The sequence below is a fragment of the Heloderma suspectum genome, chromosome 4, assembly GCF_057233095.1.
Source record: "Heloderma suspectum isolate Gila_16-S chromosome 4, 16-S_ref, whole genome shotgun sequence".
In the NCBI taxonomy this organism is placed as follows: domain Eukaryota; kingdom Metazoa; phylum Chordata; class Lepidosauria; order Squamata; family Helodermatidae; genus Heloderma; species Heloderma suspectum.
The window spans coordinates 315,844,883-315,872,282 of record NC_139461.1 but is presented as its reverse complement, the minus strand read 5'-3'; the positions used below and the strand labels follow the sequence as shown (position 1 = coordinate 315,872,282).

Genomic DNA, 27,400 nt, shown 5'->3' with positions numbered 1-27,400 from the left:
ATGGGAGGGGGTGGCTGTGCACACCTGTCGCTGGTGATGCGAGCAGCCAGTGGCAGAGCAATGGGGGAGTGGAGGTTGCTCCTGATGCTGTGGGGAGGGGAGCTTCACAGCCAGAGAATAAAAGAAGGAGTGAGCTCCAGGGAGCGCCGCGGTGTTACTGACACAAAGGAACTGAACCTCTGGTTGGACAAATGATCACAAGGGCCTGAGAAAGGCCCCAAGTCAGACATATGGCCTGTGGGCCCAAGGGGTCCTCCACAAGGTGGAGAACTTCGGAGGAAGCTCCAGGGCCCTAGAAGGGCGGCATGGCCCAGAGTGGCCCGGGCCATCTCACCAGCTGGGTTTGAGCCTGGCTTAAAGGCAATTTAGATTCAGCTACATCTTCCCTAGGAAAGCACATGCTGCAGGTTCACATTTTCCTCATTGACATTTTTTAAAACCAAAGCCTGGAAGGCATTCTTGTAAAGAACCAGCCAGGGTCACTGGAGAGGTCAGAGGAATGAAACAGGCACAGGAAAAGGTATTTCGCTTCCCACAAACACACCACCATTTTGCGCAATCTCAGTTCAGCTCATCTGAGGGGAAGGGTGGTCTCTGCTGTCTGAGGTGCTCCCTCAAGTCCATGACACGGAAAAGATGGAGGGGGGCAGCGGTCGATGCATTTGGGCGGGTGCCCCACAGGCCAAAGCAAGATGGTCTTCCGAAAGGGGCGGAGGTGCCTTCAGGCGAGGCGTTTGCTTGCTTGCTTGCTTATTACATTTATATCCCACCTTTTTCCTCCTCAAGGAGCCCAAGGCGGTGTTAGAGCGGCACAGCCCTGCTTCGTTCGCAGGGCTTTACGGGCCCCCCAAGGTTGTCATCTGCCGTCTGTAGCCCTCCCGTGTGTTGCCCTACTTCTTCCACCCTTCTCCTTACTGTGGAAAATCCGCAGAGGAGGAAGAGCTGCAGTAGGTGTGCAGAGCCATCTGGTTGGCAGGGTGAGGGGGCTCCCTTCACCTGGAAGGTCCCTCTGGCTCCTCTGAGGGTTCCCTGCTCTGCCAGGAAGCCCACTGGGTGGCTCTGGGTCTGTCCCTCAGTCTTGGCTGGTGCGCAGCATGATATGGCCTAGCTGCCCCTGTGCTGAAAAGACCAGCCTTGGCCCGGCCTGCCTTGCAGGGCTTTGGCAAGGAGCAAATGGGGTCGCATCAAGAGCAACATCCTGGGATCCTTGGAGGAAGGGCAGGAGACAAATAGGGTGCACGCACACGAGACAGCAGGAAGACACCTGCAAATGTGTCTGGGTGGGGTTGTGCAGCAGGCAAGATGGGAACCTCCAAAACGCCCACTTCCTCCTGCAGCTTCTCCCTCCCCGCCTCTCTCCTCATCTTTGGGGTTGACTCTTTGCTTTGGAATTCCATGGAGGGAGGCTTGCCTGTCACCCCTATGCAAGAGAATGCACTTCCTCTGAGTAAACAGGGATGGCTCTCCTCCCATGGCTGCACCTCCCCTTGAACAGGAAAATTGACATTGCGTAGCCACAGATTATAGGAACTGGCTAATTGCACTTGGATACTTTTGTAGGGATCAGGAGCCGCGACAGCCTCATATCACACCCAGCTCAGCGGACAGCAGGAGCCCTGCGAGGAACATGCAATAGAGGCCCCTGGCGGTGCTGAAGAGAAGACACCAGGATGGAGTGTGAGTCTGGGGGGAAGCGCAGCCCCCCTCCACCAGCCTTGCCCTCCCCCCTGTCGCGTGCTGGTCACGCTGCAATCCTGGCAAGGGTGTGCGGGGGGGCAGGGGAGAGGAAGAGGGGGGCAGCCTTTCATGTGGACTTCCCCTCTGGGGACATTTTGCTCTAAATGCTGGTGGAATTGGAGCAAACTTATGCACCTTAAGAACCCCAAGGAAGGCCACATGCCAGAGGCAGGGATTGGCCCAAAGAGGGCAATGGCACCATCTATCCTGCACCTGTCAAGGAAGGGACTGTGACTTCCCCGGGGTGGGCAGGAGTGGCCTGCCCCTCCCCGCAGACTCTGCAGCTGCTTTGCTGTCAGGGTGCCAGTGGCCAATGCTGGGTGCTGGGTGGGAGCCTTCTGATCGAGCCATCTCGGGTGTCCCAAGTGATGGAGCATCTTCCTGCAGGAGGGGACGGCTGCACCTCACTCCCAAGCAGTCTGGGTGCCTGGAACAGCCTCCCCCCCCCCCCCGTTGCTTTAAATCCCTCCTCGGACCTCCTACCTCATCAGCATATGTTGCATGTTTTTTATTGTTGTGCTTTTACTTATTTTTATGCTGTTTTAATTACGTTTTTGCTAATCTGGATTTTATTGTTAGCTGCTTTGAGTGTCATTTTTGGCAGAAAGGCAGGATAGAAATTTATTTATGTATTTATTTATTTCATTTCTATACCGCCCAATAGCCGAAGCTCTCTTGCAGATGTAAACACAGAATATAAGCATCCCAACTCCACCGGAAGACATCCCCACTTTTGCTGCAGTCAGCCTCCCAGCCCAGCTCCTCCATGGGACTCCTTTAGCAAGGCATGCCCCCCCCATCACCTTTGCTCTTCCACAGACAGTCCTCTGGTCCTGCCGGGAGGAAGCTGCACAGCTGCACACCCAGCACACTCTTGGCACTTAATCTGTATCAAAACACTGTTTTGCTGGCACCGGGAGACCCACCTGCATGGCCCCAACGTTATAGCAGGTTCTCCCTGCCAGAGGCTTCCTCCTTTCAACACATCAGAGCATTTCCTGGCCTCACCTCTGCACCAGGGCCAATTCCACCCTTGATCTCTCCCTCCCTCCCTCCCTTTCTCTCCCTCTCATGAATCATCATCTTGCCACCTTCCCTATTCATGGTCAGATTTGCCGAGTCCTGGTCTAAACAGCAGGAGCCCTCCATGGAGAAGCTGCCTCTGCCTCCCCCTGAGCCTCAGCCCAACCGGGGGTGGCTTGAGCATGTGCCCTCTGGGTATGCTTGGAGGATGGCCCTGGGCTCAGTCAAGTCCCTGCCTTTAGCATGCTGCCAACACGCATGCACACACGCACGCACGCACCCAAGACACCTCCAGGGTCTCTGTCCACTCCAGCCCCTGTGAGCAAAGCAGGCCATTTGGCTGTGGCTCTTGGTGCAATGGCCAGAAGAGGCCCAGGAGGAGAAGTTGTGGGCAAGCCTCTCTGGGGGAGGGAGCCCCAGGGCCTCTTCCCGTGGCCTGCTTTGGACCTGGTACTGAGTGCCTGTGCTGGGCAGAGGGAGTGGGGGGGGGTTGCCTCCTCTCCTGCTTGTGGGCTTCCCTGGGGGCATCAGGGTGGCCCCTGTGGGAGGAGAGAGGTCCCTTGGGCCTGATACAGTATTGGGGCACTTTTGATCTTCTTGCGCTTCAGGTCGATTTCCCAGGGACATGGATGGACTCACTCAGCTGTATAGTCTGTCAAGGCTTTCCCTGTTATTTTTAATTCGATGTTTTAATTAATTTTTCTAAAATTAAGTTTAGCAAGGGAGGGGGATCAACAACAGGCACATACTTAGCCAGATGATGGCTATTTTTCTTCTTCCTTCTGTCAAGAAGGCCTCCCCCTTGACAGGAGTTGTGAGGAGTGGGCGGAATGTTCCCTGGCGGGGGCTTCCCCTCACACCTATTCTAAATGGAAATGTTGCGATGGACGCATGCGCCTCCTTCCTTATTTGTATCATTAAAAGAACAAAACACTTTGAGTCCTGAGTGTGATGTGGCTTTATGCTGCCTTATCTGCAGATTTATTTCTGTTGTAAGCTTTTGTATTTTATGGGGTTAATTTAACTGAATGATACAAGGTGCCCTGTAGAACCAAGAAGTGAAGGGTGGGGCATCCGTCCACTCATCAATTGAGTGAGTGTCCCACGGGGCGTGGTCGCTGTGGCACCCCCCTGGTAGCCCCCTCAGGTTGCAGGAAGGCCTGGAGAGGAGGAGAGGCCTTGGCGGTGACGCCCTCCGGCTCCACCTCCTGGCCAAGGGCTGGAGGGCAGCAGGGTCGGCTCTGGCAGCCCCTCTGAGCCAGGCAGGCCTCCTTCCTGCGTGCCTGTTGTGGATGGTGGTTGTGGTGGTGGTTCTTTCTTAGATCTGACACCAACGCACATCAGCTGGCAGATCCCAGTGAACGCGGAGGCGCATCACACCAACCGTTTTGCCAGCACGGAGCTGATCGCCCGCCGTGGGCAGATGTTCGGCTTCACCGTGTACTTCAATAGGCCTCCTCAGCCAGGGGAGGCCCTTGCTTTTGTAGCAGAGGCAGGTAATGCCCTCCATCCCCTCCTTTGCCTCCCTCACGTCCTCTTCCAAGGCACTGTGCATTTCTCTGTGGCAGGGCAAACCCTTTGCTCCAGACTGGAGCCCACGGTAGCGGCTGCCTCAGTAGCCCTGTCCGTCTCAAAGTGCCCCTGAAGGGCGGTCCACAGCGTTGTGCTTATGGCAGAATCTGTCTGGCAGTGGCAGCCACAGGCCAAGGCGCACCCACCACAGGCGTGGTTGTGCGCGGGGCAAGGGGGGGCTGGCACACAGGCACCCCCCCTCCCCAGCGTCATGCCCGAGAACCACTCTGCCCCTGCATGGCCCCCAGTCTCTGCCTCAATGCTCTGGGGGTGGGGCAGTCAGGATAACTGGAGGCTGCCAGGGTCTTCTCATCTCTTGCTGCTGAAATCAGAAGCTGCCCTGATCAATTGTGTCACCTTCTTTGCCTCCGTTCGGACCAACAGGGGCAGCCCCTTCGGAGTCCCACCACACCAGGGCTGTGTTTGCCCTCTCCAGCACGCTGCTTGGAGATGCCTGGAGCGCGGTCCAAAGATCCAGTGACTCCAACTATGTGAACTTCTCCATCGCCAGCCCCTCCACAGCTGCCATCGGGCGCTACAAGCTGAGCCTGCAGGTGACCTGTGGCAACCAGGTGCAGGCCCGGCTTCTGGGGCAGTTTGTTCTGCTCTTTAACCCTTGGTGCACAGGTAGGAACCACGTGTGTCTGTCACGCCCGCCACTGCATGACTGCCTTGTGAGGGGAGGTGGGTGCTTCCAGACAGAGGGAGGTCTCCTGCCACAGATGACCTGGAGGCCTCCTGCAGCTGTCCCACCCTTTCTTCCTTAGCAGCTCTTTTTCTGGTAAGAAAAAAGGATGGGAAAAGTGGTAGGAAAACATGGGAGGGCTCCACACCGAAGATGTCATTGTCATCTGGACTTCCCCCAAGTTCCATGAATGAGGCAGTGAGGCTGCAGAATCAAAGCCTCATCTGGAAGGGCCCCAGGCCTTCCATGGAAAACGCCAGCCTTCCCCTGGGTGCGTGTTCCCACAGCTCTTGGTTGTGCTGCGGGCGGCCACGGAAACAGGTCTTTGCAGAGAGATCAAGTTGTGCTGCCGGATGGCTCCCTGCCGCAGGCCCCTTCCCATGGCTTCCTGGGTCACGGCCAGAGCTCTTCCTCTCTTAGCATTGCTTCCCAGTCTGTGCAGCAGCTGCAAGGGGAGTCCTCCTAAAGCGGATTGGTTACCGCCCACAAGCTCAGGACAGCCCAGACAGGGTCCCAGACAGGGCCCCACCTGGCAGCTCAAGGGCCACACCTGCCGAGGCATTGACCGCGTTACTGTTCATAGAATCACAGAATAGCAGGGCTGGAAGGGGCCTACAAGGTCCAACCCCTGCTCAATGCAGGAATCCAAGTCCGAGCATCCCCGACAGACAGCTGCCCAGCCTCGTCTTGTTCATTATGGCTGCCTTGGCAGCAGCGGCGGCACCCTGTGCCTTGCAAGGCCCCGAGGACTTGTTGGGCTCCTCCTCTGGCAGCAAGAGAGGGTGCTGGGCAGCCCCTGGGGAAGCTCGGTTGTCATCCCTCTGGCTGGCAGAACCTCAGCACGCAGGCTGGGCTGAAATGGGAACTTGGCTCAAAGAAGGAGGCGAGCCGCGCAGCTGGGCCACAGGCCAGATTTTTGCTTGCTCAGAGGTGTGTTGGCTCAGGGGGCTCTACAAACTGGGTGGCTGCGGCGGCTGCTTCCTGTTGTGGCGGCAGATCGGCAGATCTGGGGAAAGGACGCGGCGACTCACAGGGCCGCCTGGCAGGAGGCTGGCAGCTCACTTTGCAGCCTCTTGGTCCGATGAGAGCGCTGCAGGGGCCCAGTGGATCTCCCAGTACAACTCCCTGGTGTACGAGAGCCTGCTTCCTTCCTGCACCTGGAGCAATTCCAGCCCACGCCTGGCCAGCCTCGTCTTGGAAGGATGCAACACCCTTGGCACCCCCAAGTGGCGAGGAAGGCTGTGTCGGAAAGGAGCGCATCACAGCAGGCGACCCTTGTTAAGACTTTAACACCCACCCCTGAAGGCAGAAAGAGCAGCAGCAGCAGCAGCAGCAGAGTTTCTGCCTCCAGCTCTGGGACTCTCCTTGCCAAGTAGCAGCAGCAGCAGGAAGGGAACCGTGTCCCAGGCAGGCAGGCAGGTGGGAAGCATGCTCAGCTCCCTGCATTTCTGATGCTGAGACAGGGGCTTTCTTCGCACGGAGCTTTGGTCCGGAGATTGAGATGGCTCCCTCATGGAAATCTGTGGGCTCCTTACATGACGCCGTGACCCTCCAGGGTGTCTCCTGCTTGGGCCACCCGGAGCCTCTCTAAACCAGCCTAAAATTCTGCATTCAAAATGGGGCTTTCTGCTTCCGTTTTAAATGCAGGATCACAACTCCCTCTTTCATCCCCTCCCTTTCCCCCTCCCCTTCCCCCCCTTCTCCCTGTATCTGAGTCTTCCCTGATCTTTCATAGAATCATAGAATAGTAGGGTTGGAAGGGGCCTACAAGACTATTGAGTCCAACCCCCTGCTCAATGCAGGAATCCAAGTCAAAGCATCCTTGACAGATAGCTGTGCAGACTCCTCTTGAATGCCTCCAGTGTGGGAGAGCCCACCACCTCCCTAGGGAATGGGTTCTATTGTCATATTGCTCTAAGAGCCAGGAAGTTTTTCCTGTTCAGTCTGGCTTCCTGTAACTTGAGCCCATTATTCTGTGTCCTGCACTCTGGGATGATCAAGAAGAGATCCTGGCCTTCTTCTCTGTGACAACCTTTCAAGTACTTGAAGAGCGCTATCATATCTCCCCTCAGTCTTCTCTTCACAAGGCTAAACATGCCCAGTTCCTTCAGTCTCTCTTCATAGGGCTTTGTTTCCAGTCCCCTGATCATCTTTGTTGCCCTCCTCTGAACCCTCTCCAGGTTGTCTTCATCCTTTTTAAGTGTGGTGCCCAGAACTGGACACAGTAGTCCAGATGAGGCCTAACCAGTGCTGAGTAGAGGGGAACTAGTACTTCCCAGGATTTGGAAGCGATGCTTCTATGAATGCAGCCCAAAAGAGCATTTGCCTTTTTTGCAGCCACATCACACTGTTGGCTCATATTCAGCTTGTGATCTACAACAATGCCAAGATCCTTCTCGCTTGTAGTGTTGTTGAGCCACGTATCCCCCGTCTTGTAACTGTGCATTTGGTTTCTTGTTCCTAGGTGCAGAATTTGGCATTTATCCCTATGAAATGTCATTCTGTTGTTTTCTGCCCAGCACTCCAGTCTATCCAGATCACTTTGAATTCTGTTTCTGTCTTCCAGGGTATTAGCTATCCCGCCCAATGTTGTGTCATCTGCAAATTTGATCAGCATTCCCTGCACCTCCTCCTCCAAGTCATTAATAGAAACGTTGAAGAGCACTGGGCCCAGGACTGAGGCCCCACTCCCCGCTCGTTACCTCTCCCCAGCTCATTGATCTCATTCTTCTTTCATTGATCTCGCTCCTCTTCTTGCTGCTTCTACTCTTTTCAAGGAGGAAACTGAAGTGGAACACAATGGGGTAATTTGATAGCTCATTATCTGCGATCTATTTAAAAACGGAACAAAGGACATTTAGTGCAGGAGATGCCCTGGAGGATCACGGCCGGGTGACCGCATCATGTAAAGAGACCGCAAATTTCTGTGAGGGATCCATCTCAATCGCAGGATAAAAGCTCCTTGTGAAGAAAGCCTCAGATACGGGGAGAAAGAGGGGGAATGGGGGGGGGGAAGGAAGCAGGTGAAAAAGGGAGTCGTTGTGATCCTTCATTTTAAACAGAAGCAGAAAGCCCCGTTTACATGCAAGAGTTCAGGCTGGCATAGAGATGGCCAGGAGCAAGCGCATGCATTGCTCCCAGGCTCTCCAGGGGAAAACAGTGTGGAGTGAGTGCCAGCTTGCCCCTCACTGAGTGCAAGTCACTGAGTAGACACCAAAGCCCCTGCCCCAAATGGCCAAATCCTGCAGGCAGGATTAAGTTGTGCCACCTGATGAGGCCCCGACTTCACCCCAAGGGCTCTGCAACGATAGCACGCCTTTCCAACGGAAACGGAGGAGGCCTCCTCCACCACTTGGCATGGGGCAGCCCAGCGCTGTGACAGAGCTCATGGGGGGAAGGAAGAGGAAACCCAGCAGCCTGTGCCCAGCTGGGAAGAGCAGGTAGGGCATCCAGGTGCACATGGGAAGAAGCGGCTCCCAGCAGTGGGCAGTGGCTGCTCCCTCTTCCTAAGGTATGCTTGGCCTCCTTATAGCCACCCCACCAAAACAACCAGGGCAGGATGTGCCCCTTTTCCCCCAGACTCCTTTGCACTGCTCAGCAGGGAAGCCGCCCACACGACCTCCCTGGCCCCGTCAGCCGTAGGGATCATGGTAGGCCGAACGCTCCCTGCCCCAGCCCACTAGGAGAGTCCCTCCAGTCTCTGGAGTCCGCACCATCTCCAAATGCCCGCAGCTGGTATCTACACAAGAACCCACCCACATCTGCCCTAAACTGACAAGGGCGTAGAATAGAATCATAGAATAGTAGGGATGGAAGGGGCCTACAAGGCGATCGAGTCCAACCCCCTGCTCAGTGCAGGAATCCAAGTCAGAGCATCCCTGACAGATGGCTGTCCAGCCTCGTCTTGAAGGCCTCCAGTGTGGGAGAGCCCACCACCTCCCCAGGGAATGGGGTCCATTGTCGTATTGCTCTAACAGTCAGGAACTTTTTCCCAATGTTCAGCCGTAATCTGGCTTCCTGTAACTTGAGCCTGTGATTCCGTGTCCTGCACTCTGGGATGATCGAGAAGACATCCTGGCCTTCTTCTCTGTGACAACCTTTCAAGTACTTGAAGAGCGCTATCATATCTCCCCTCAGTCTTCTCTTCTCAAGGCTAAACAGGCCCAGTTCTTTCAGTCTTTCTTCATAGGGCTTTGTTTCCATCGTCCTCTGAACCCTCTCCAGTTTGTCTTCATCCTTCTTAAAGTGTGGTGCCCAGAACTGGACACAGTAGTCCAGATGAGGCCTAACCAGTGCTGAGCAGAGGGGAACTAGTACTTCCCGGGATTTGGAAGCTATGCTTCTATTAATGCAGCCCAAAAGAGCATTGGCCTTTTTTGCAGCCACATCAAATTGTTGGCTCATATTCAGCTTGTGATCAACAACAATTCCAAGATCTTTCTCGCTTGAAGTGTTGTTGAGCCACGTATCCCCCATCTTGTAAGTGTGCATTTGGTTTGTTTTTCCTAGGTGCAGAACTTGGCATTTATCCCTCTGAAATGTCATTCTGTATTTTTCTGCCCAGCGCTCCAGTCTATCCAGATCACTTTGAATTTTGTTTCTGTCTTCCTAAGTATTAGCTATCCCGCCCAATTTGGTGTCATCTGCAAATTTGATCAGCATTCCCTGCACCTCCTCCTCCAAGTCATTTATAAAAATGTGGAAGAGCACTGGGCCCAGGACTGAGCCCTGCGGTACCCCACTCGTTACCTCTCCCCAGTTTGAGAAGGTCCCATTGATAAGCACTCTCTGAGTCCGATTCTGTAGCCAACTGTGGATCCACTGGATCATTGTTTCATCTAGCCCACTTTGAGCTCGTTTGCTCATCAGGATGTCAAGGGGCACTTTGTCGAAAGCTTTGCTGAAGTTGAGGTATATGATGTCTACAGCATTCCCACGGTCTACAAGGGAGGTGACTTGATCCAAAAATGAGATCAGATTTGTCTGGCAGGATTTGTTTTTGACAAATCCATGTTGGCTTCGAGTAATCACGGCATGGTTTTCAAGGTGCTTCCAGATGGATTGCTTTATCATCTGCTCCAGAATTTTCCCAGGGATGGATGTCAGACTGACTGGTCTGTAGTTCCCAGGTTCCTCCTTTTTACCCTTTTTGAAGAAAGGACAACGTTAGCCCTCCTCCAGTCATCTGGCACTTCCCCCGTCCTCCATGATTTCTCAGAAAGAATAGACAGCAGTTCTGAGAATTCTTCTGCCAGTTCCTTTATTACTCTAGGATGCAGTTCATCTGGCCCTGGAGATTTGAACTCATTCAAAGTAATGAGTTGTTCCTTGACCATATGCCTATCGATCTCAAGCTGCTATCCTGCCCCTTCAGCCTGTACTTCGCCTTTGCCAGGGGGGTCATAGACCCTCTTTTGGGAGAAGACTGAGCCAAAGTAGGAATTGAGCACCTCTGCCTTTTCGTTGTCATCTGTTGTCGTTTTGCCATCCTTATTTAATAGCTGAACAACCATTTCTTTCCTCTATCTTTTACTATGCACGTAGCTGAAGAAAGCCTTTTTGTTGTTTTTAGCATCCCTCGCTAGCCCCAGCTCATTCTCAGCTTTATCCTTCCTGATGCCATCCCTGCAATTCTGTGCTACCGGCCCGGACTCTTCCTTTGTTACTTGGCCTTCTTTCCACTTCCTATGTGTGTCCTTTTTTGTTTTCAGGTCATCCCAAGGTTTTTGTGAAGCCACATTGGCTTAGAATCATAGAATCATAGAATAGTAAGGTTGGAAGGGGCCTACAAGGCCATCGAGTCCAACCCCCTGCTCAGTGCAGGATTCCAAGTCAGAGCATCCCTGACAGATGGCTGTCCAGCCTCGTCTTGAAGGCCTCCAGTGTGGGAGAGCCCACCGCCTCCCCAGGGAATTGGTTCCATTGTCGTATTGCTCTTACAGTCAGGATGTTTTTCCTGATATTCAGCCGGAATCTGGCTTCCTGTCACTTGAGCCCATTATTCCGTGTCCTGCATTCTGGGATGATCAAGAAGAGATCCTGGCCTTCTTCTCTGTGACAACCTTTCAAGTACTTGAAGAGCGCTATCATATCTCCCCTCAGTCTTCTCTTCTCAAGGCTAAACATGCCCAGCTCTTTCAGTCTCTCTTCATAGGGCTTTGTTTCCAGTACCCTGATCATCTTTGTTGCCCTCCTCTGAACGCTCTCCAGTTTGTCTGCATCCTTCTTCAAGTGTGGTGCCCAGAACTGGACACAGTAGTCCAGATGAGGCCTAACCAGTGCTGAGCAGAGGGGAACTAGTACTTCCCGGGATTTGGAAGCTATGCTTCTATTAATGCAGCCCAAAAGAGCATTGGCCTTTTTTGCAGCCACATCACATTGTTGGCTCATAGTCAGCTTGTGATCGACAACAATTCCAAGATCTTTCTCGCTTGTAGTGTTGTTGAGCCACGTATCCCCCATCTTGTAACTGTGCATTTGGTTTGTTTTTCCTAGGTGCAGAACTTGGCATTTATCCCTCTGAAATGTCATTCTGTTGTTTTCTGCCCAGCGCTCCAGTCTATCCAGATCACTTTGAATTTTGTTTCTGTCTTCCAAAGTATTAGCTATCCCACCCAATTTGGTGTCATCTCCAAATGTGATCAGCATTCCCTGCACCTCCTCCTCCAATCTGGCTTCCTGTAACTTGAGCCCATTATTCCATGTCCTGCACAATGGGATGATCAAGAAGAGATCACAGCATTGTTGTCAAGGTGCTTCCAGATCACCCCAGAGTGCAGGACATGGAATAATGGGCTCAAGTTACAGGAAGCCAGATTCCGGCTGAACATCAGGAAAAACTTCCTGACTGTAAGAGCAATACGAGAATGGAACCAATTACCTGGGGAGGTGGTGGGCTCTCCCACACTGGAGGCCTTCAAGACGACTCTGGACAGCCATTTGTCAGGGATGCTCTGACTTGGATTCCTGCACTGAGCAGGGGGTTGGACTCGATGGCCTTCTAGGCCCCTTCCAACCCTACTATTCCATGATTCTATGATTCTATAATGTCAGACTGACTGGTCTGTAGTTCCCAGGTTCTTCCTTTTTACCCTTTTTGAAGATAGGGACAACATGAGCCCTCCTCCAGTCATCTGGCACTTCCCCCGTCCTCCATGATTGCTCAAAGAGAATAGACAGCGGTTCTGAGAATTCTTCTGCCAGTTCCTTTATTACTCTAGAATGCAGTTCATCTGGCCCTGGAGATTTGAACTCATTAAAAGTAATGAGGTGTTCCTTGACCATATGCCTATCGATCTCAAGCTGCAATCCTGCCCCTTCAATCTGTACTTCGCCTTTGCCAGGGGGGTCATAGACCCTCTTTTGGGAGAAGACTGAGCCAAAGTAGGAATTGAGCACCTCTGCCTTTTCTTTGTCATCTGTTATCATTTAGCCATCCTTATTTAATAGCTGAACCACCATTTCTTTCCTCTGTCTTTTACTATGCACATAGCTGAAGAAGGCCTTTTCGTTGTTTTTGGCATCCCTCGCTAACCTCAGCTCGTTCTCAGCTTTAGCCTTCCTGACACCATCCCTGCAATTCTGTGCTACCTGCCTGTACTCTTCCTTTGCTTGGGAAGAAATTGAAGTCCCCATTACTACTACATCATGCTTCCTTGACACATTGGCTATTTGCTTTTCAAAATTTTCATCCTCGTCTTCTCCTTGGTTGGGTGGCCGGTAGTAGACTCCGACCACCAGGTTCCTTTTATTCTTTGCTGCATTTAATTTGATCCAGATGCTCTCGATGGGGCTACCAAGCTCATCCTCCTGTATTTCTGTGCAGAGATATGTATTTTGCACATACAGTGCTTCTGTAGTCCCTGGACCAGCTGGAGCAGCTTGCTCTGCTCTGCTCTGCTCTGCTCTGCTCAGCTGGGAGGCGGGAAACAGGCTTCTGTTGTCTTCCAGCTTTTCCTCTTGTTGGAATTGTTTGTGATTGTGCCTTGAGAATTTCCTTTTTTAAAGGCTCCCACCCATCTTGGACTCCTTTTCTCATTAGCGTCGCTTGCCATGGGACCTTACTGATTATTGTTCTGAGTGTATTAAAACCAGCTTTCCTAAAATCCAGGGTACGCGTTTGACTACACTCGGCTCTTGCTTCCCTTAGAACCAAGAACTCAAGTGCAACATGGTTGCTTTCCCCCAGAGTTCCTGTAACTGGTACTTGATCCACTAACTCATCTCTGTTGGTTAGGATCAAGTCAAGGATAGCCGATCCTCTAGTTCCTTCCTCTACTTTCTGTAGGAGGAAGTTATCCGCCACACAAGTCAGGCATTTCCTGGAGGGGCCATGTTTTGCAGAATTTGTCCCCCATTACTACTACATCATGCTTCCTTAAAACATTGGCTATTTGCTTTTCAAAAGTTTCATCCTCGTCTTCTCCTTGGTTGGGAGGCCGGTAGTAGACACTGACCACCAGGTTCCTTTTATTCTTTGCTCCATTTATTTTGATCCAGATGCTCTTGGTGGGTCTACCAAGCTCCTCCTCCTGTATTTCTGTGCAGAGATATGTATTTTTTACATACAGTGCAACCCCACCTCCCTTTCTGTTCCTCCTGTTCTTTTCGAACAAGTTATATCCTTCAGTTGCTGTATTCCAGCCATGAGAGTCATCCCACCAAGTCTCAGTTATACCTATCAAGTCATAATTTCCCTCCTGCATTAAGAGTTCAAGTTCGTTCTGTTTGTTACCCATACTCTGGACTTTAGTATATAGACATCAAAATATATAGTATATAATATATAGACATCGAAGACCATGTGCTTCATAGTCTGGCTTTCTTCCTACATGTGTCTGAAGACTATTATTGGGCGCTATCAGAGCTGTTCTCTACATTGCAGTGCATGCGCCTACGTCCATTGTTACCCCCAACATTACATCTCCCTTCCCCGTAGGATTCAGTTTAAAGCCCTCCTGATGAAGTTCTTCATGCTGTGGCCAAACACATTCTTCCCATCCTTTTTGAGGTGCAACCCATTCCATCTTCCAGGAAGTATAGCCCTTGGTCCAAGAATCCAAATCTCTCTCGTCGGCACCACCTTCATAGCCAGTCATTCACCCGGAGTATTTTTCGTTCCCTTTCTATCCCTCTTCTAACTACTGGAAGGATGGATGAGAAAACTATCTGGGCCCCAAAGTTCTTGAGTTTCCTTCCCAAAGCTTCAAAGTCTGACGTGATTTCTTCGTAACTCCGCTTGGCAGTATCATTTGTTCCCACATGGATGAGAAGAAAGGGATACCTGTCAGTGGGCTTTATGAGTGCCGGCAACCTTTCAGGCATGTCTCTAATTTGTCCTCGCAGGAGACAACATACCTGGCAAGTCCATGGGTCTTCGCGACATACTTGGGTCTCGATCCCACACAGCATGGAGTCTCCCACTACTACCAGTCTTCTCTTCTTGTTGTAGGCCTGGGTTTCATCGCCTCTGTTTGACTGACCTTCAGCCTCTTGCTCACTCTCATGTAGGCAAAAATGATCTAATCAGTAAAGCAAGCTTTTTCCAAGTAACAGTTCAGAACTGTACACTAAACTTCACAGAAAAGCCAGTTTACACAACAATAAGTCACAAATGTTCAATCATAGAATCATAGAATAGCAGGGTTGGAAAAGGCCTACAAGACCAGCGAGTCCAACCCCCTGCTCAGTGCAGGAATCCACAGAGCATCCCTGACAGGTGGCTGTCCAGCTTCATCTTGAATGCCTCCAGTGTGAGAGAGCCCACCACCTCCCTAGGGAATCGGTTCCATTGTCGTATTGCTCTAGCAGTCAGGATGTTTTTCCTGATGTTCAGTCAGAATCTGGCTTCCTGTCACTTGAGCCCTTGATTCTGTGTCCTGCACTCTGGGATGATGGAGAAGAGATCCTGGCCTTTCTTGCTGTGATAGCCTTTCAAGTACTTGAAGAGCGCTATCATGTCTCCCCTCAGTCTTCTCTTCTCAAGGCTCAACATGCCCCATTCTTTCAGTCTGTCCTTGTAGGGCTTTGTTTCCAGTCCCCTGATCATCTCCGTTGCCCTCCTCTGAACCCTCTACAGCTTGTCTGCTGTTCCTATGCTCATGCTATGTTTCACATGCACACCCACTCCCACACTACAGTATAGATGTTATCTGGACAGAAATCCACATAAATGAAGCCATATCACGCCTATTCCTTGTGGTCGCTGTCTCTAGGGCCATGCTTGCCCCAAACCGCTGACTCTGCCAACGGCTCAGCCGTCGCCTGGCTTGCCAGGTGCCTCCTCTTTTCCTGCGCCTGCAGATGGGCGTGCTGCAGGCTGGGCATGTGGCGCGATGCAAGAGGCTGAGAGCCAGGCAGGTGTGTGTGTTTGCTGCCTGGTTTGCCAGGGCCCAGTCCGTCTTTGCCACAAGGTTGGCGCAGCGCCTCCCAACGGCCACTTTCTGTCCAACAGGGGACCTTGTCCACATAGAAAATGAGGCTGAGCGGCAAGAGTATGTTCTGAATGAAAATGGGGTCATCTTCGTGGGAAACGCCAACTACATCGAAGCGCGAGGATGGTACTTCGGCCAGGTCAGTGCTGAATGTCCTGGTGGGTGCCGCAGTCCTCCATCCTGCTGGGCTTCTTAGCCCCATTGACTGCTATGGGCTGAAACGGCCTGCGGGCAAAGACTGCAGCCTCTGCTGTGGGGTATGACAGGCCTGGGGGCTACAGGACCCCCCAAGGACTGCAGAGCAGGTTTCACTGTCACAGCACTGGAGCTCCCGCACGGAGAGGTCAGTCTTGGCCGTGGCACCAGCCAGAAGAGGGAGTGTTGCTGCTGGGGGGCGGGGCGGCGTCTCCCTCCACTGGATTTTTCAAGCAGTGAAAATGCTTATAGGAGTAGAAACACAATAGGCAGGGCTGGAAAATGAATAATTTCAGGGCCATGACGAGTTCAGTGAGGGCGCTGTCTTCTGAGCCATTCCTGTATCTTGGGGGGGGGGGGCAAGTTAGGCTGCAGCTTCTTAAGGCCTTAGCCATTTATTATGGCAGAAGCTTTTGTGGACTGGTGTCCACTTCATTAGATGCTTGAAGCATCTAATCTCCTGAGTTACAAGTGTGCATACACACACACACACACACACACAGAGCGAGAGCGAGACACACACACACACACACACGAATAGAGAGATACAATTCTGACATCAGCAATGGTGATAATCAAAAACACTTTAGCTTCCCTGGACGCTCTTTCACCTTGAGGCGGCCATTCTTGAAGAAAGGAACTTCAGAGACAGATTCCAGTGCAAAACACCTCAGCTACAATTCATCAAGAAGTCCAGCTCTATGCCCTGTGGCCTGAATGGGAATAGGGAGTGTTTTGTTTTGTTCTGATCAGCTCACCAATGCAAGGCTGCCTGTGTTACCACCCGACGCCTGTTTTGTGAACAGCTGCTGCCAACATGAAGCTCACTGTCTGTCCTGTCCACCTGTCCATTCCCTCTGACCTCAGTGTTGAGAATCCCCCCTCCCCTGCCCAACCGCATGCGCATCTGTACTTGTAGCTCGTGCGCCTGACGGAGTGGGCCACCATCCACAAGAGCGTGTGCCGCCATACAGGTGTTCGTCCTGCACGTGCCACAAGACCTTGTTAGCTGCATACCTCCATGCAGCGACCGGCTGTGCCTGTGCAAGGTTTGGTCTAACTGGAGGAGCGGCCAAACCCCAGGAGAGCATTGTGGAGCTGTGTCTGGCCTGGGACTGCAATGTGCCTCCCGAAGGACAGGCTCCTGCCTCTGCAAGGGCAAGATAAGGCCCAAATCCCACTGCTCCCATTTTCGTGTGGCGCAGAGCCAGCTCAGGCGGCTCAAGATACAATGGGAGGGCTCTGAGGCAGCCTGCGAGCATGGCCTTGTTTGTGCCCTCAGGACAGGAACAGGGCTGGCACGCAGACAGCGCCTGTCAGAACGCGGGGCCGCCGCTCTCTGGGGCCACCTCTGTCATGCCTGGATGAGATTCCCCGTCTGTCTCCCAGGGAGAGCCCCTGGAATGTGCAGAGCCAATGAGGGGCAAATGCTAGGCGCAGAGCAGCGGACTTGCCCATTGGCAGTGCTACAGATCGTTTGGATCTCGCTCCACCTCCTGGTCCCAGTGTTGATGGGGGCCTCAGCTGGCTCTGCAAAGGAGGGGGGCGGGGAGGACCCTTTGCCTTCCGGCACTGAGGAGGGCTGCCTTGCTTGCTTACAGTTTCAAGAGAGCATCCTCGACATCTGTCTTCTGCTTCTCGATCTGAGCCTCTACCACCGCCAGGACCCGGCTGGTGACACGTCCCGCAGAAGTGACCCAAGATATGTGGGCCGCGTGGTCAGCTCCATGGTAAGACCAAGCCAGCTATGCACAAGGGCTCTGCAAAGGCCCCAGATGGCCTGACGAGACTGCCCAGGCCTCAGCCCTCCTTCTGCTCACTCATCGAGTCCCTCACACTTTAGGTCAACGGCAATGACAATGACAACGGAGTGCTGGAGGGCAAGTGGAGCGAGGAGTTTTCTCACCATGAGAACCCCTCCCGGTGGGATGGAAGCGTGGCCATCCTCAGGAAGTGGTCACAGGGCAACTACAGGCCTGTCCAGTACGGCCAGTGCTGGGTCTTCGCAGGGGTGGCCGGCACAGGTATGCTTGCCACAGCACTGTGTGGAAGTCCGGATGCCAGCGGGGATGGGAGGAACCGGGCGATACCCGGCAGAGCCCAGCCACACCTGTCTGTTTCTCTCTCTTTCAGTTCTGAGATGTCTGGGGATACCAACTCGCTTGATCACAAATTTCAATTCTGCTCACGATGCAGACAGGAACCTCAGCATTGATAAATACTATGACCCCTCAGGGAAGAGCCTCAAGATAGGACAAGACTCTGTTTGGTAACTACAGCTTGCTCAGCCACTAGCAGGTGGGTGGCTGGGGTGGGTGGCTGGGCCGGGCCAGAACACTTCAAGGAATTACGACAGACCAGTGCCATCAGAACCAGCCAAGTCCCCCCTGAGAACTTGAAGACAAAGGAAATTCCAATGATTTTGGAAGAAGGAGCCACCTTCCTTCACCAGAAGTATGAGTAGATAAGTGGCAGTTTTTATTTGTGTCAATGTACATTTTGTGTGTCTTTGGCTTTGGGGGTCACCCCAGCCCCTGTAGGAAGGGCAGCTACATGGAAGAAATATAAGCAGAGTGCCAGATTTTATCTAGTCACCCTTTTGCTTTAGAATTCAGGCAACAATAGATCTGGCACTCCTCCATCTGACTCTTAGGAGGAGGAGAACACTCCGCCCGAGGTGCTGCTTTTCCCTTTTGACCACTTTGGATGTGGAGTCACTTTCCCAGAGAACGAGGTGTTGGTGGCCAAGACAAGCAGCTGCCCATTTGATTATGCTCAATTCAGCCTCTGGTCCATCAGCTACAAGATCAGCGAGGGAATGACCTGAATTACTCAGTCTTGGTTAGCCCGTTATCAGACCTGGAACATCATTCATTTTATTTTTTACAATATTTTTACTCTGCCTTTCCCTCCACGCAGCCCCCTGGGGTAGCTAATAATAGGGTGGCCAGGTGCAAAAGAGGACAGCAGGTCCCCTGCACCATTGCAGGTTGTGCGAGGAGGCAATGCAAGCAACACTGCTGAAATTCCTTCCTATTAAAAAGCAGGAGCCTTGTCCTCTTTGGCATCTGGCCATCTCACCAATTACAACCCCATCATAAAAATACAAAGAACAAAAAATACGTACATCATAATTACAAATAAAACACCAGTAAGCTGAACAACAACAACAACAACAAAGCTAAATTCCAGGAGAAGCAGAAAAAAACTCCTGCTAAGAGGATATTCTGATGCCGATTCGTGTGCCTGACGTGGACAGCTGCCTTTCCCAGCCCGAAAGATCAGCCTCCAGGACCTGATCCTTCCCACTCCCCAGAGACTAGGGATGTGCATTGGGTTTGGCCAAACCCCGAATCTCAACTCGAATTGGGCCATGTTGGAAAGATCCTGTGGCTCCCCAAGGCAAAGCAGAATTCCCGCTGACGTGACCAGACTCTAATCTGGGTCTTCCCAAAGCTTTCGGAGTGATTCGGTACTTTGGAGGGCTGCAGAAAGGCAGGCACCGTGTCTGCAAAGAAAGAGCGAGCTCCTTCTGCTTTTCCATCTATGGGAAATGCCAGAGGGGGTGGGGGGAGAGGAAGAGGAGCGGGGGCAGTCAGATCTACTTTCTAATCAGAGGGAAAAGGTTAGGGGCTCTCCAATCACTCTGCTTTGGGGGCAGGATGTTGAGTCTTATATAATGGTTTGCTCGAAGTGGAGCTTCAGCAAAAAGCTGTCACAGGGTTCATAAAGAAAAGGCCCCAACAGCCCCCGAAAGCTCCTGGCACACACTGCTTTGTGACCTGCCAGAGCAGGCTGGGCGGAAGGCCCTGCAAATGACTGAGCCGCTTTTTGGTGCCAAGACGTCCAGGCCCGTAGAGGCCTTTTCCCTTGTCCCTTTGGGCTCAGGGGCCACATCCTTGGCTCAGTGCTCTTGCGAATGCCGCCAGAAGCAAGAGTGCCCTGTGTCCCTGGCTGCTCAGCCGCACTCCAGCCCCCCGCTGGATAACCGTGTCTCCCCATGAGCTCGGCCTGTTGGTTCTCCATCTACACACATGGCTAGTTTTGTGGAGAAGTGACCTCAGGAAAGGACCGCCAGCTCTGGACTGAGCCTCCCAGTGCCGGGCTCTTGCCTTTGCATAACCTCCATCCCTTGTCCTCTTCAGGGATTACCACGTCTGGAACGAGGGCTGGTTCATTCGAAGAGACCTGGGGACAGCGTATGGGGGGTGGCAAGTGATTGATTCGACACCGCAGGAGCAAAGCCAAGGTAAGGCCTCATGCAGCTCCTTTGCTGGGAGGGCCGGGCCAGCCTCCAGCGCAATGGCCGCATGCGTTCTGCTCTCCTTCCAGGGATCTACCAGTGCGGCCCAGCCTCTGTCCTGGCCGTCAAGCAAGGGGATGTGAGGCTGAACTATGACACAGCCTTTGTGTTCACTGAGGTGAATGCAGACATCAACCGGTGGGTTGTCTATGGTGATGGGAGTCGTGTTCGAGTGTATTGTGACACTTCATCCATCGGCACAGCCATCAGTACCAAAGCTGTGGGCAGCAATTACCGCGTCGATGTCACCAATAGTTACAAGTTCCCAGAAGGTAAGTCACTGGCTGCCCTTTTGCCTTGGAGCTACATTCCTGCTGGTGGTTTTCATGTCTGAGCTGTGTAGGCTCTTGCGAGATGCTCCAGGACAGGCCTGCAAGCGTCTCTTGGAGGTGCAAGAGTCAGCAGACAGGGCCAGGTGGGGACCTGCTGCCCAGGAATGCACAATGCCCTCTCCAGATGGGCTAGCGCAATGGTGGATGCAACGGAGGATAAACCAACGCCTGCAAGGTGATGCACTGTGGGACAACTTCCCAGAGGTGCTGAGGGGTCTGAACTGGCTGTGGCCACCCAGAATAGGATCCCTGCAGCCATGCTAGAAAGCAAGGCCTGCATACAGTCCCATTTCCAAAAGAACATCATGAAGGTGCAGGTCAGGGCGGCTAAGATCATCGCAGGGAGGAAGGAGCGACTCTCCCTTCCAAAGAAAGGCCCGAGATCTTGAAGCATGTTAGCTTAGAACAAGGAGTAACATGGCAGAACCGTGGGCTATGGATGGATATGGAAAGGGAGTTTAGAGGGAAATCAGTCTGTCTCTATGTGTATGTCTCTCCTTCAACCTCTCCCCGCCCTGATCTCTTTCAATTCTAGAACAAAGAATGAAAGAGCTTCATCAGACAGGCCTCATGAAGCTATGGAATTCCTTGCCATAAGAAGATGTGGTGGTCACTAGCTTAAAGAGTTTCTTTTTAAGGTTAGACAAATTCATGGAGGAGGAGGAGGAAGCCACCTGTCGGTGGCTTTTATGGGGGATAGTGAAATGGACCTTCCATGTCCTTCAGATGCAGTATGAGCGCCCCTTTTGGCAGAAAGGTGGGATACACGTGCAATAAATAAATAAATAAATACCAGATGTTGGTGGCAAACACCGACGGGGCATGGCTGTCTCTATCAGATGTTTTAGGGAACTCCTTGGGGGCATCTGGCTGTCCCAGGTTGGAGGCAGTCTGCTGGTGCAGGTGAGTCCACTTTGCTCTGATCTTTGGCCAATCACAACTTGGTCCTCCTGTCCAGAAACCAGCAAGTGCTTAGGACATGCCCTGCGCACTTGCCGACGTTGGCTGGAGGTTTGAGGCTCCACTCACGTCCCACACTGCAGCCTTGATGTCTGTGCTCCTCCTTCCATCGACAATGCAAAAGTGCACCCTATTTGCATCGTTATTCCTGGCTGATAGCCACACTTTGCTCGTTTTCATTATCTGTGTCTCCCTGAGAGCTTCAGCTGTAGGGCTCATAAATATAAATAAATGGGTGAAATGTGTTAAGCTGCCGAGAGAGGGAGAAGATCCCTGGCCCGGAGGTGGTGGAGGAGGAGTGTATGCAGAGCACGTGTGCGGAAGGTCCCAGGCTCAATCCCTGGCCCTGGAGATCCAGCTGAAAAGATCTCTGGGAGCAGCAGGGCAGGGAAAGATCCCCACCCCCACGACCTTCCAGGTGGCACAGTGGTCCTGAGCTAAGTGGATGCTGATGGACTGACTCTGTGGAAGGAAGGCAGAGCTCCTCCGCATGTTCGTAGTTTGGCTCTGTATGGTCCCTTGTACACGCCGACGCCCCACACATCCTGACACACACAACTTTGCAGCTGCTGGTGGGGCGCTGGAACGTGGCAGTGCCACGTTCCAGCACCATAAGGAAGCGCCGGTAATTGGCTGACTTCCCAACTCCAAACGCTGGCACTTTCGAAGCCTCCGTGGAGCTTCTGTCAGATGACCATCGTCCTCCCTCCCGCCCGCCCCCTCCATTTGCTGTCCAAACCCAGCTCTCCCTCCCAGCAAACCTGTCGCCTTGTGGCTTGTCCAGACTTTGTGCTGTTCCAGCTGGCTGGGCAGACACACCTCCACTGGCAAGCCAGATGTCAGCTGAGCTGACCATTGTGCCCCTCTCAAAAGGCCCAGCAGAATGGGCGTGCCACGTGGTGGGGGCAGCAGCCACCTCGCATAACCGGTATTGGCAGCTCAAGCGGCACCCCCCACCCCAAGAACAGGGAGATGAGAGCGGTGGCCCGGGAGAGCCAGGGCCAGCTCCCCCCTAGGTTGACTTTGGGCAGTCACTACATGGCAAGACTGCTGTGCATATAAAGGGGTGTGTGGGGCCCTGCCTGGAGGCCTCCCCTGGATATACATGTAATGAGCACATGCAGGCTTCTGTGGCGGCAAGAGGCTGCAGCACAGCACGCCGTTTGCTGCCAGGTCTTTGGCTGCCATTACCAGGGAGGCCAACAGCTGGAGTTGCCCTTAATTGGTCCTGGCTAGTGGCCCAGCATCCTGCTTCTGCAGTCAAGACCAGCAAGTGGAACTGTGGGTCCTCGGCACGCCCGTGGGAATCTGGCGCCAACCGTTTTGAGTCGGACCCCCATTGGTGTTTCTTATGATATCACGAGCAAGATGTTTCCACGCCCATAAATGCCGGGGCGCCCTGGTGCTGCCTTCTGAGGCCTGACTAGGAGGCCGCCTGGTCCGGCCCGGCCCGGCCCCCGCTGCCAGCCAGCCCCTGGCACCAGTGCAGTCCAGCCTGTGCCTGTGCTCAGACACAGGCAGAATGGCTCCACCCAGTCAAGGAGGACAGTGCAGCTTTGTTGTGACCTGGAAGTGGACCTGGTCCTGGGCTGTGGTGGGAAGTCGATGATTGACTAATGAATGTTGCCCAGCCGTCTCCTGCCTTCCTGTGGCACAGCCTTCCCCACAAGCGTCGCCTCATGAGGTGAGGGCTTTGGGAGCACACACAGGGTCCACAGTGGGACAAGGCATTCGGGCCCAAAGGGGCAGCTTCCAGCAGAAGGGGCTTCTGTTGCACCCTGTTCACCCTGCCCCAAACACGGCATGTGATGGGGCGCCATATGACGTTGTCTTCCACTTGGAACCTGCCCGTGTTTTCCTACCACTTCTTCCGTCTTTTTTCCTACCTGAAAAAGCCATTAAGCAGGGGAAGATGGAATAGCTCCACAATCCCTGTGGATTGGTAGTGCTAGGAGCCCCCCTCCATCTCTGGAGCCCCCCAGGACTGTCCCCTATGAACCCAGCTGGGCCGCGCTTCCTGCAGGCCTCGCCTCTCCTGCCCTCCATGATCTTGCTCTGCAAAGTGCCCGGGAAGGGAGGTAGGGAATCTGGAGTCACGGCTGGAGCAAACAGCAGCTGGCGGAATTGAATGGAAGACACGAGGCTGCCGCTTCTGTGAGGCGTGAGCCGAGGACGCTTCTGGGGGAGCAGAGCGGAGGGGCGGCCCCTTTGCTGCGATCCAAAGGGGTTGCTGGAACTGTGGACACATGGGTGTTTGGGAGCCAGTTGTTTCAAGGAGATGGGCTGCAGAGAGGGTCGGCCAATGTTTTAGGGCATTTGGCCAGCATTTGACCAGTCATCTGAGCAAATACTTTTAGCAGCCCAGACAGCCACCACCAGCAGTCGCTCGGTTTTCTGCACCACTTCTCCTGCCGGTGCTCCTCACAAACCCACAGGGCAGCAGGCGGGAAACGGCCACAAGCGCGCAGCTCTGTAACATCTGAGGAGTTGCAGAGAAGGCCGAGGCCTGCATTTGGCAGCCAGTGCATGAGTCTGTCTGTCTGTCTGTCTGTCTTTCTACACAGGCTCTGCTGAGGAAAGAAATGTGTATAGAAAGGCTTGCACCGAGATGGCTGGCACCACCACGAGACGGTCCAGCACCTCCGATGCAACCGCTTCAGAATTAATTACACACCCAGAGATCTTTGGGAAGTTCAGGCTGTCCCAGCCGCCGGTGCTGGGCAAAGACATCGACCTGGTCCTCACCCTCGCCAATTTATCCACGGCACCAAAGACAGTTACGGTGAACATCAGCGTGTCCAGCGTCCTGTACACACGGACAGCTGTCAAAGAGATCCTGAAGGAAGCAACCACTGTCAGCCTTGGCTCAAAAGAAGGTAGCCCATGCTCACAGCGACGTCTCAGGAAATACTTCTGGGGAAAGAGGGGGTGCATACACGCATGCTGGGCCCACAGCCATACTGCCTATGGGTTACATGGCTGCCCTTCCCGGAGCACACCCGGCGTGGCCACGTTTTGCAAGGCAGCGGGCCCACAGCCTGCAGAAAAATAGAGCACAGCGGGGGAAGTGCAAATGGCCCAGATGAGGTTTGGGCACATGTGAAGGGGTCTCTGCTCTCATTAACTCCCAGCCCCCTTCACAAAGCCACACATTCTTGGGCCAGGTGGGCGAGTGCAGTGCCCAGATGTGAGCCTCTCAGATGCAGACCACAACATCACTTCAAGGGGGCAGCCAACTGCCAGGGCGGAGTGGCATGAATCAGGGTCCAGAGCAGGGCAGGAGACGGCAGCAGTGCTGGGCCAGAAGGGGAGGGCAACTGGAGCAGGAAGCAAGGGAGGAGCCCTGGTGTGCAGCCAGCCAGAATGCCCAGGCTGCCTGTCCACTCGGCTACGCTGCCCAGCCATCCGCTGCAGGCGGCATTGCAGAGGTGGGGTGGGGTCCCCAGACTGGCCAGGCAGTAGCTTCCCTTCTGCAAGCAGTGAAGGGGTGATGCTCTGGAGCCAAGCCGGGGCAGGCAGGCTGCTTCCAAGCCAGGTCCATGCCTGTCTTTCCCCCCTCCTCTGACTTCCAGAGAAGCACATTCCACTGCGCATTGCGTACACCCACTACGGGACATCCCTGACGGACGACAAGAAGCTCCTGGTGACTGCCTTGTGTGATGTCTTGGAGGGAGTAAAGCTGCTGGTGGAAAAGGCCATCACCTTGGAGAGCCCAAATATCTCCATCTCGGTAACAGGCTCCTTCCCTGGCCCTCCATGTGTCCCCTTCCTGGAGGCTCCATGCAGCCAAGAATCTGGGAAGCTGACATGGCCACTGACCTCTGGATACCCCCCCCCCCCCCGGCATGTGGCGTCCCCAGTGTGGAACTCTCACCAAGTTATTTGCGCGCCTGTTCCATGCGGGTCAGGGAAGCCTTGCCCCGCCTATGCGGCTCTTCCTGGCGTGGCCTGCTTCTGCATCACCACGTGTCAGGGCGTGCCCTCCCCTCCCCCCTCCCCCAACCAGCAATAGCAGCATCTGGGAACTCATTTTAAGCAGGTTTCTGTATTCAACAAGCCCACCTTGAGCGCAGTCAAGCCAAAGTCCTGGGTGATATCCTGCCCCAGTTATGGCACTTAGTTGTTTTAAGAAATCCAAAATAGGTTACGTGCCATCTTATACTGGTGGCTTAGTTATGTGGAAAAACCCACGCTTCTCAGTACACAGCACTCTTCATCAGGGAGACTGGAAAAGGAACTAAGGCTTCAATCCTACATCTACTCACCTGAAAGTAAGCCCACAGACCTCAGTGGGGCTTACTTCTGAGTAGAGATCGATAGGCTTGCACTGTTAGTCTCAGTTACATCTGTAGCCACTGTTTGCAAATTGCAAGTTTGCAAATTTTTGTAACTTCAGACAGTTCTCTAGAAAATGATCTGAGGCTATGAAATCTTGCAGAAACAGCAGCACGTCAATACCTTAAAACACTCAACGTCACGATAGTACCTTGGCCGACTGTGGGTCACAGGCCACTGAGGGCGCCGAAGCGCCTCTGCGGGCCAGCTGCCGCTGCCTCGGCCGCCTGGCTCGCGCTCTCCCGCTCGTTCATCCGGGCGGCCGAGGGAGGCGCCTTCGGGCGCCTGGGGCTGCGGGTCAGAGGGGGCTCCAGCAGGCGCCGCGCTTCCTGCCCTCCAGGCCGCGCTGGGCTCGCTGTCGCGCCCTGTGGCCATGGTCGTTGTCGACGTCGGCGCCTAATTCGGGGGTCTTTGCTAGCCCTGCTCCCCGAAGTAGGGCTGAGCCCCAAAGCCCGCGCCAGGCCTAGGGGTGCCAGCCCAACCCCTGCCCGCCCGCCGGCGTCTCCTCCAACCCCTGCTCCCCGCACTCTGGCATCGCGAGCCCCTCCCGCAGCGCGGCGGCTCAGCGGGGGCCTGCTGGGAGGGGCCCCCGGAGGAGCGAGATCCATCCCGGAGGCCGACAGCCGCGGGCGACGGCCTGCACGGCGAGGCGAGGGCCAAGCCCGACGGGCATGACCCACCTCTGCGGCGCCCCATCCGTGGAGCTGGATCGGGGCCGCGGCGCGGGCGGAGGCGGGGCGAGCCCTTTGCCCTGCCGTGGTCCCGGTCCAAGTCCGGCTGGCCCACGCCCGCTGCTTGCGGGGAAGCGGCCACCGGCGCGGCGGCTGCACGGCCCAAGCGGAGCGGCGGGGGGCGGCGCGGGGCCCGGGCCCGAGGAGAGCGGAGCGCCCGCCGGGCGGCGGCGCTCCCGCGAGGGGCCTGCGCGGGGCCGGGCCTCTCCGCGAACGGGCGGGAGCCGCCGCCGCCCGAGCTGGCGCCGGCGGCCGGGCGGGCTGAGCGGCCTCTTCTCCCCGCTGCAGCTGCCCGCGAGCGTCGTCGCCAACAGGCCGGCCACCGCCGAGATCTCCTACGCCAACCCGCTGCCGGAGCCGGTGGAGGACTGCGTGCTGCTGGTGACGGCCCTGGGCCAGGCCGTCAGGATCAAGTGAGCGGGGCCGCGGGAGGGGCCCCGCCGAGCAGGAGCGCCAGGCAGCCGCGGGCGGCGGGGCGCGGGGCGCGGGGCGGCCTCGCGGAGGCGGCGGAGGGAGCGTTCCCGGCGCGGGGCGGGACTGCCCCTGCGCGAGGCGCCGCGGCTTGCGGGGCGGCGCGGCGACCCTGGCGGCCGGCCGGCCGGCGGAGCGAGGCGCCGGCCTTCCTCGGCGCCATGAGCGGCCGGCCGGCGGAGCGGGGCGCGAGGGCCGCCCCCGCGTGAAAGCCGCCGGCGCGCGGCGCGCTCCTCGCCAGCCTTTGCGAGGCCCGGCGCGCAGCCGCAGGCGCGGCCCCGGCTCCCGGCTGCTGCCTCCGCGAGCCGGCGGAGCTGCCGCTCTGCCTGCCGGCCCCCGGCCGCCCGCGCTCTTGCAGCCCGCGTCCCTCATGGCCCCTCTCGTTTCAGTGTGGCGGGACTGGCGCCCGGGGAGAAATCGAGGATCTACTTCGAATTCACGCCTCGCAGCACGGGCGCCATGCAGCTGCAGGTGGACTTCTCGTGCAACAAGTTCCAGCACGTCAAGGGCTTCGTGCTGGTGGACGTGGCCTCCGCCGGCTCCCTGTAATTCGGGGGGGGGGGGGGGCGTGAGGGCTCGCTGGCCTGTTCGTGCACGACCATTAAAAGCATCACCCTAAGCAG

General features: G+C 54.9%; 1 protein-coding gene across 1 annotated transcript; it reads left to right on the top strand.

The window, feature by feature from the left end:
• On the top strand, positions 1-27,400 carry LOC146349139 (protein-glutamine gamma-glutamyltransferase E-like). The gene is made up of 15 exons (XM_084851861.1): positions 1-129; positions 1,561-1,677; positions 2,013-2,160; positions 3,978-4,256; positions 4,717-4,959; positions 15,471-15,589; positions 17,247-17,375; positions 17,489-17,669; positions 17,779-17,914; positions 19,791-19,894; positions 19,978-20,220; positions 23,805-24,116; positions 24,813-24,970; positions 26,595-26,719; positions 27,167-27,400. The coding sequence occupies exons 1-15, from the start codon at positions 1-3 to the stop codon at positions 27,324-27,326; spliced, it is 2,583 nt and encodes an 860-aa protein (XP_084707987.1). The 3' UTR covers positions 27,327-27,400.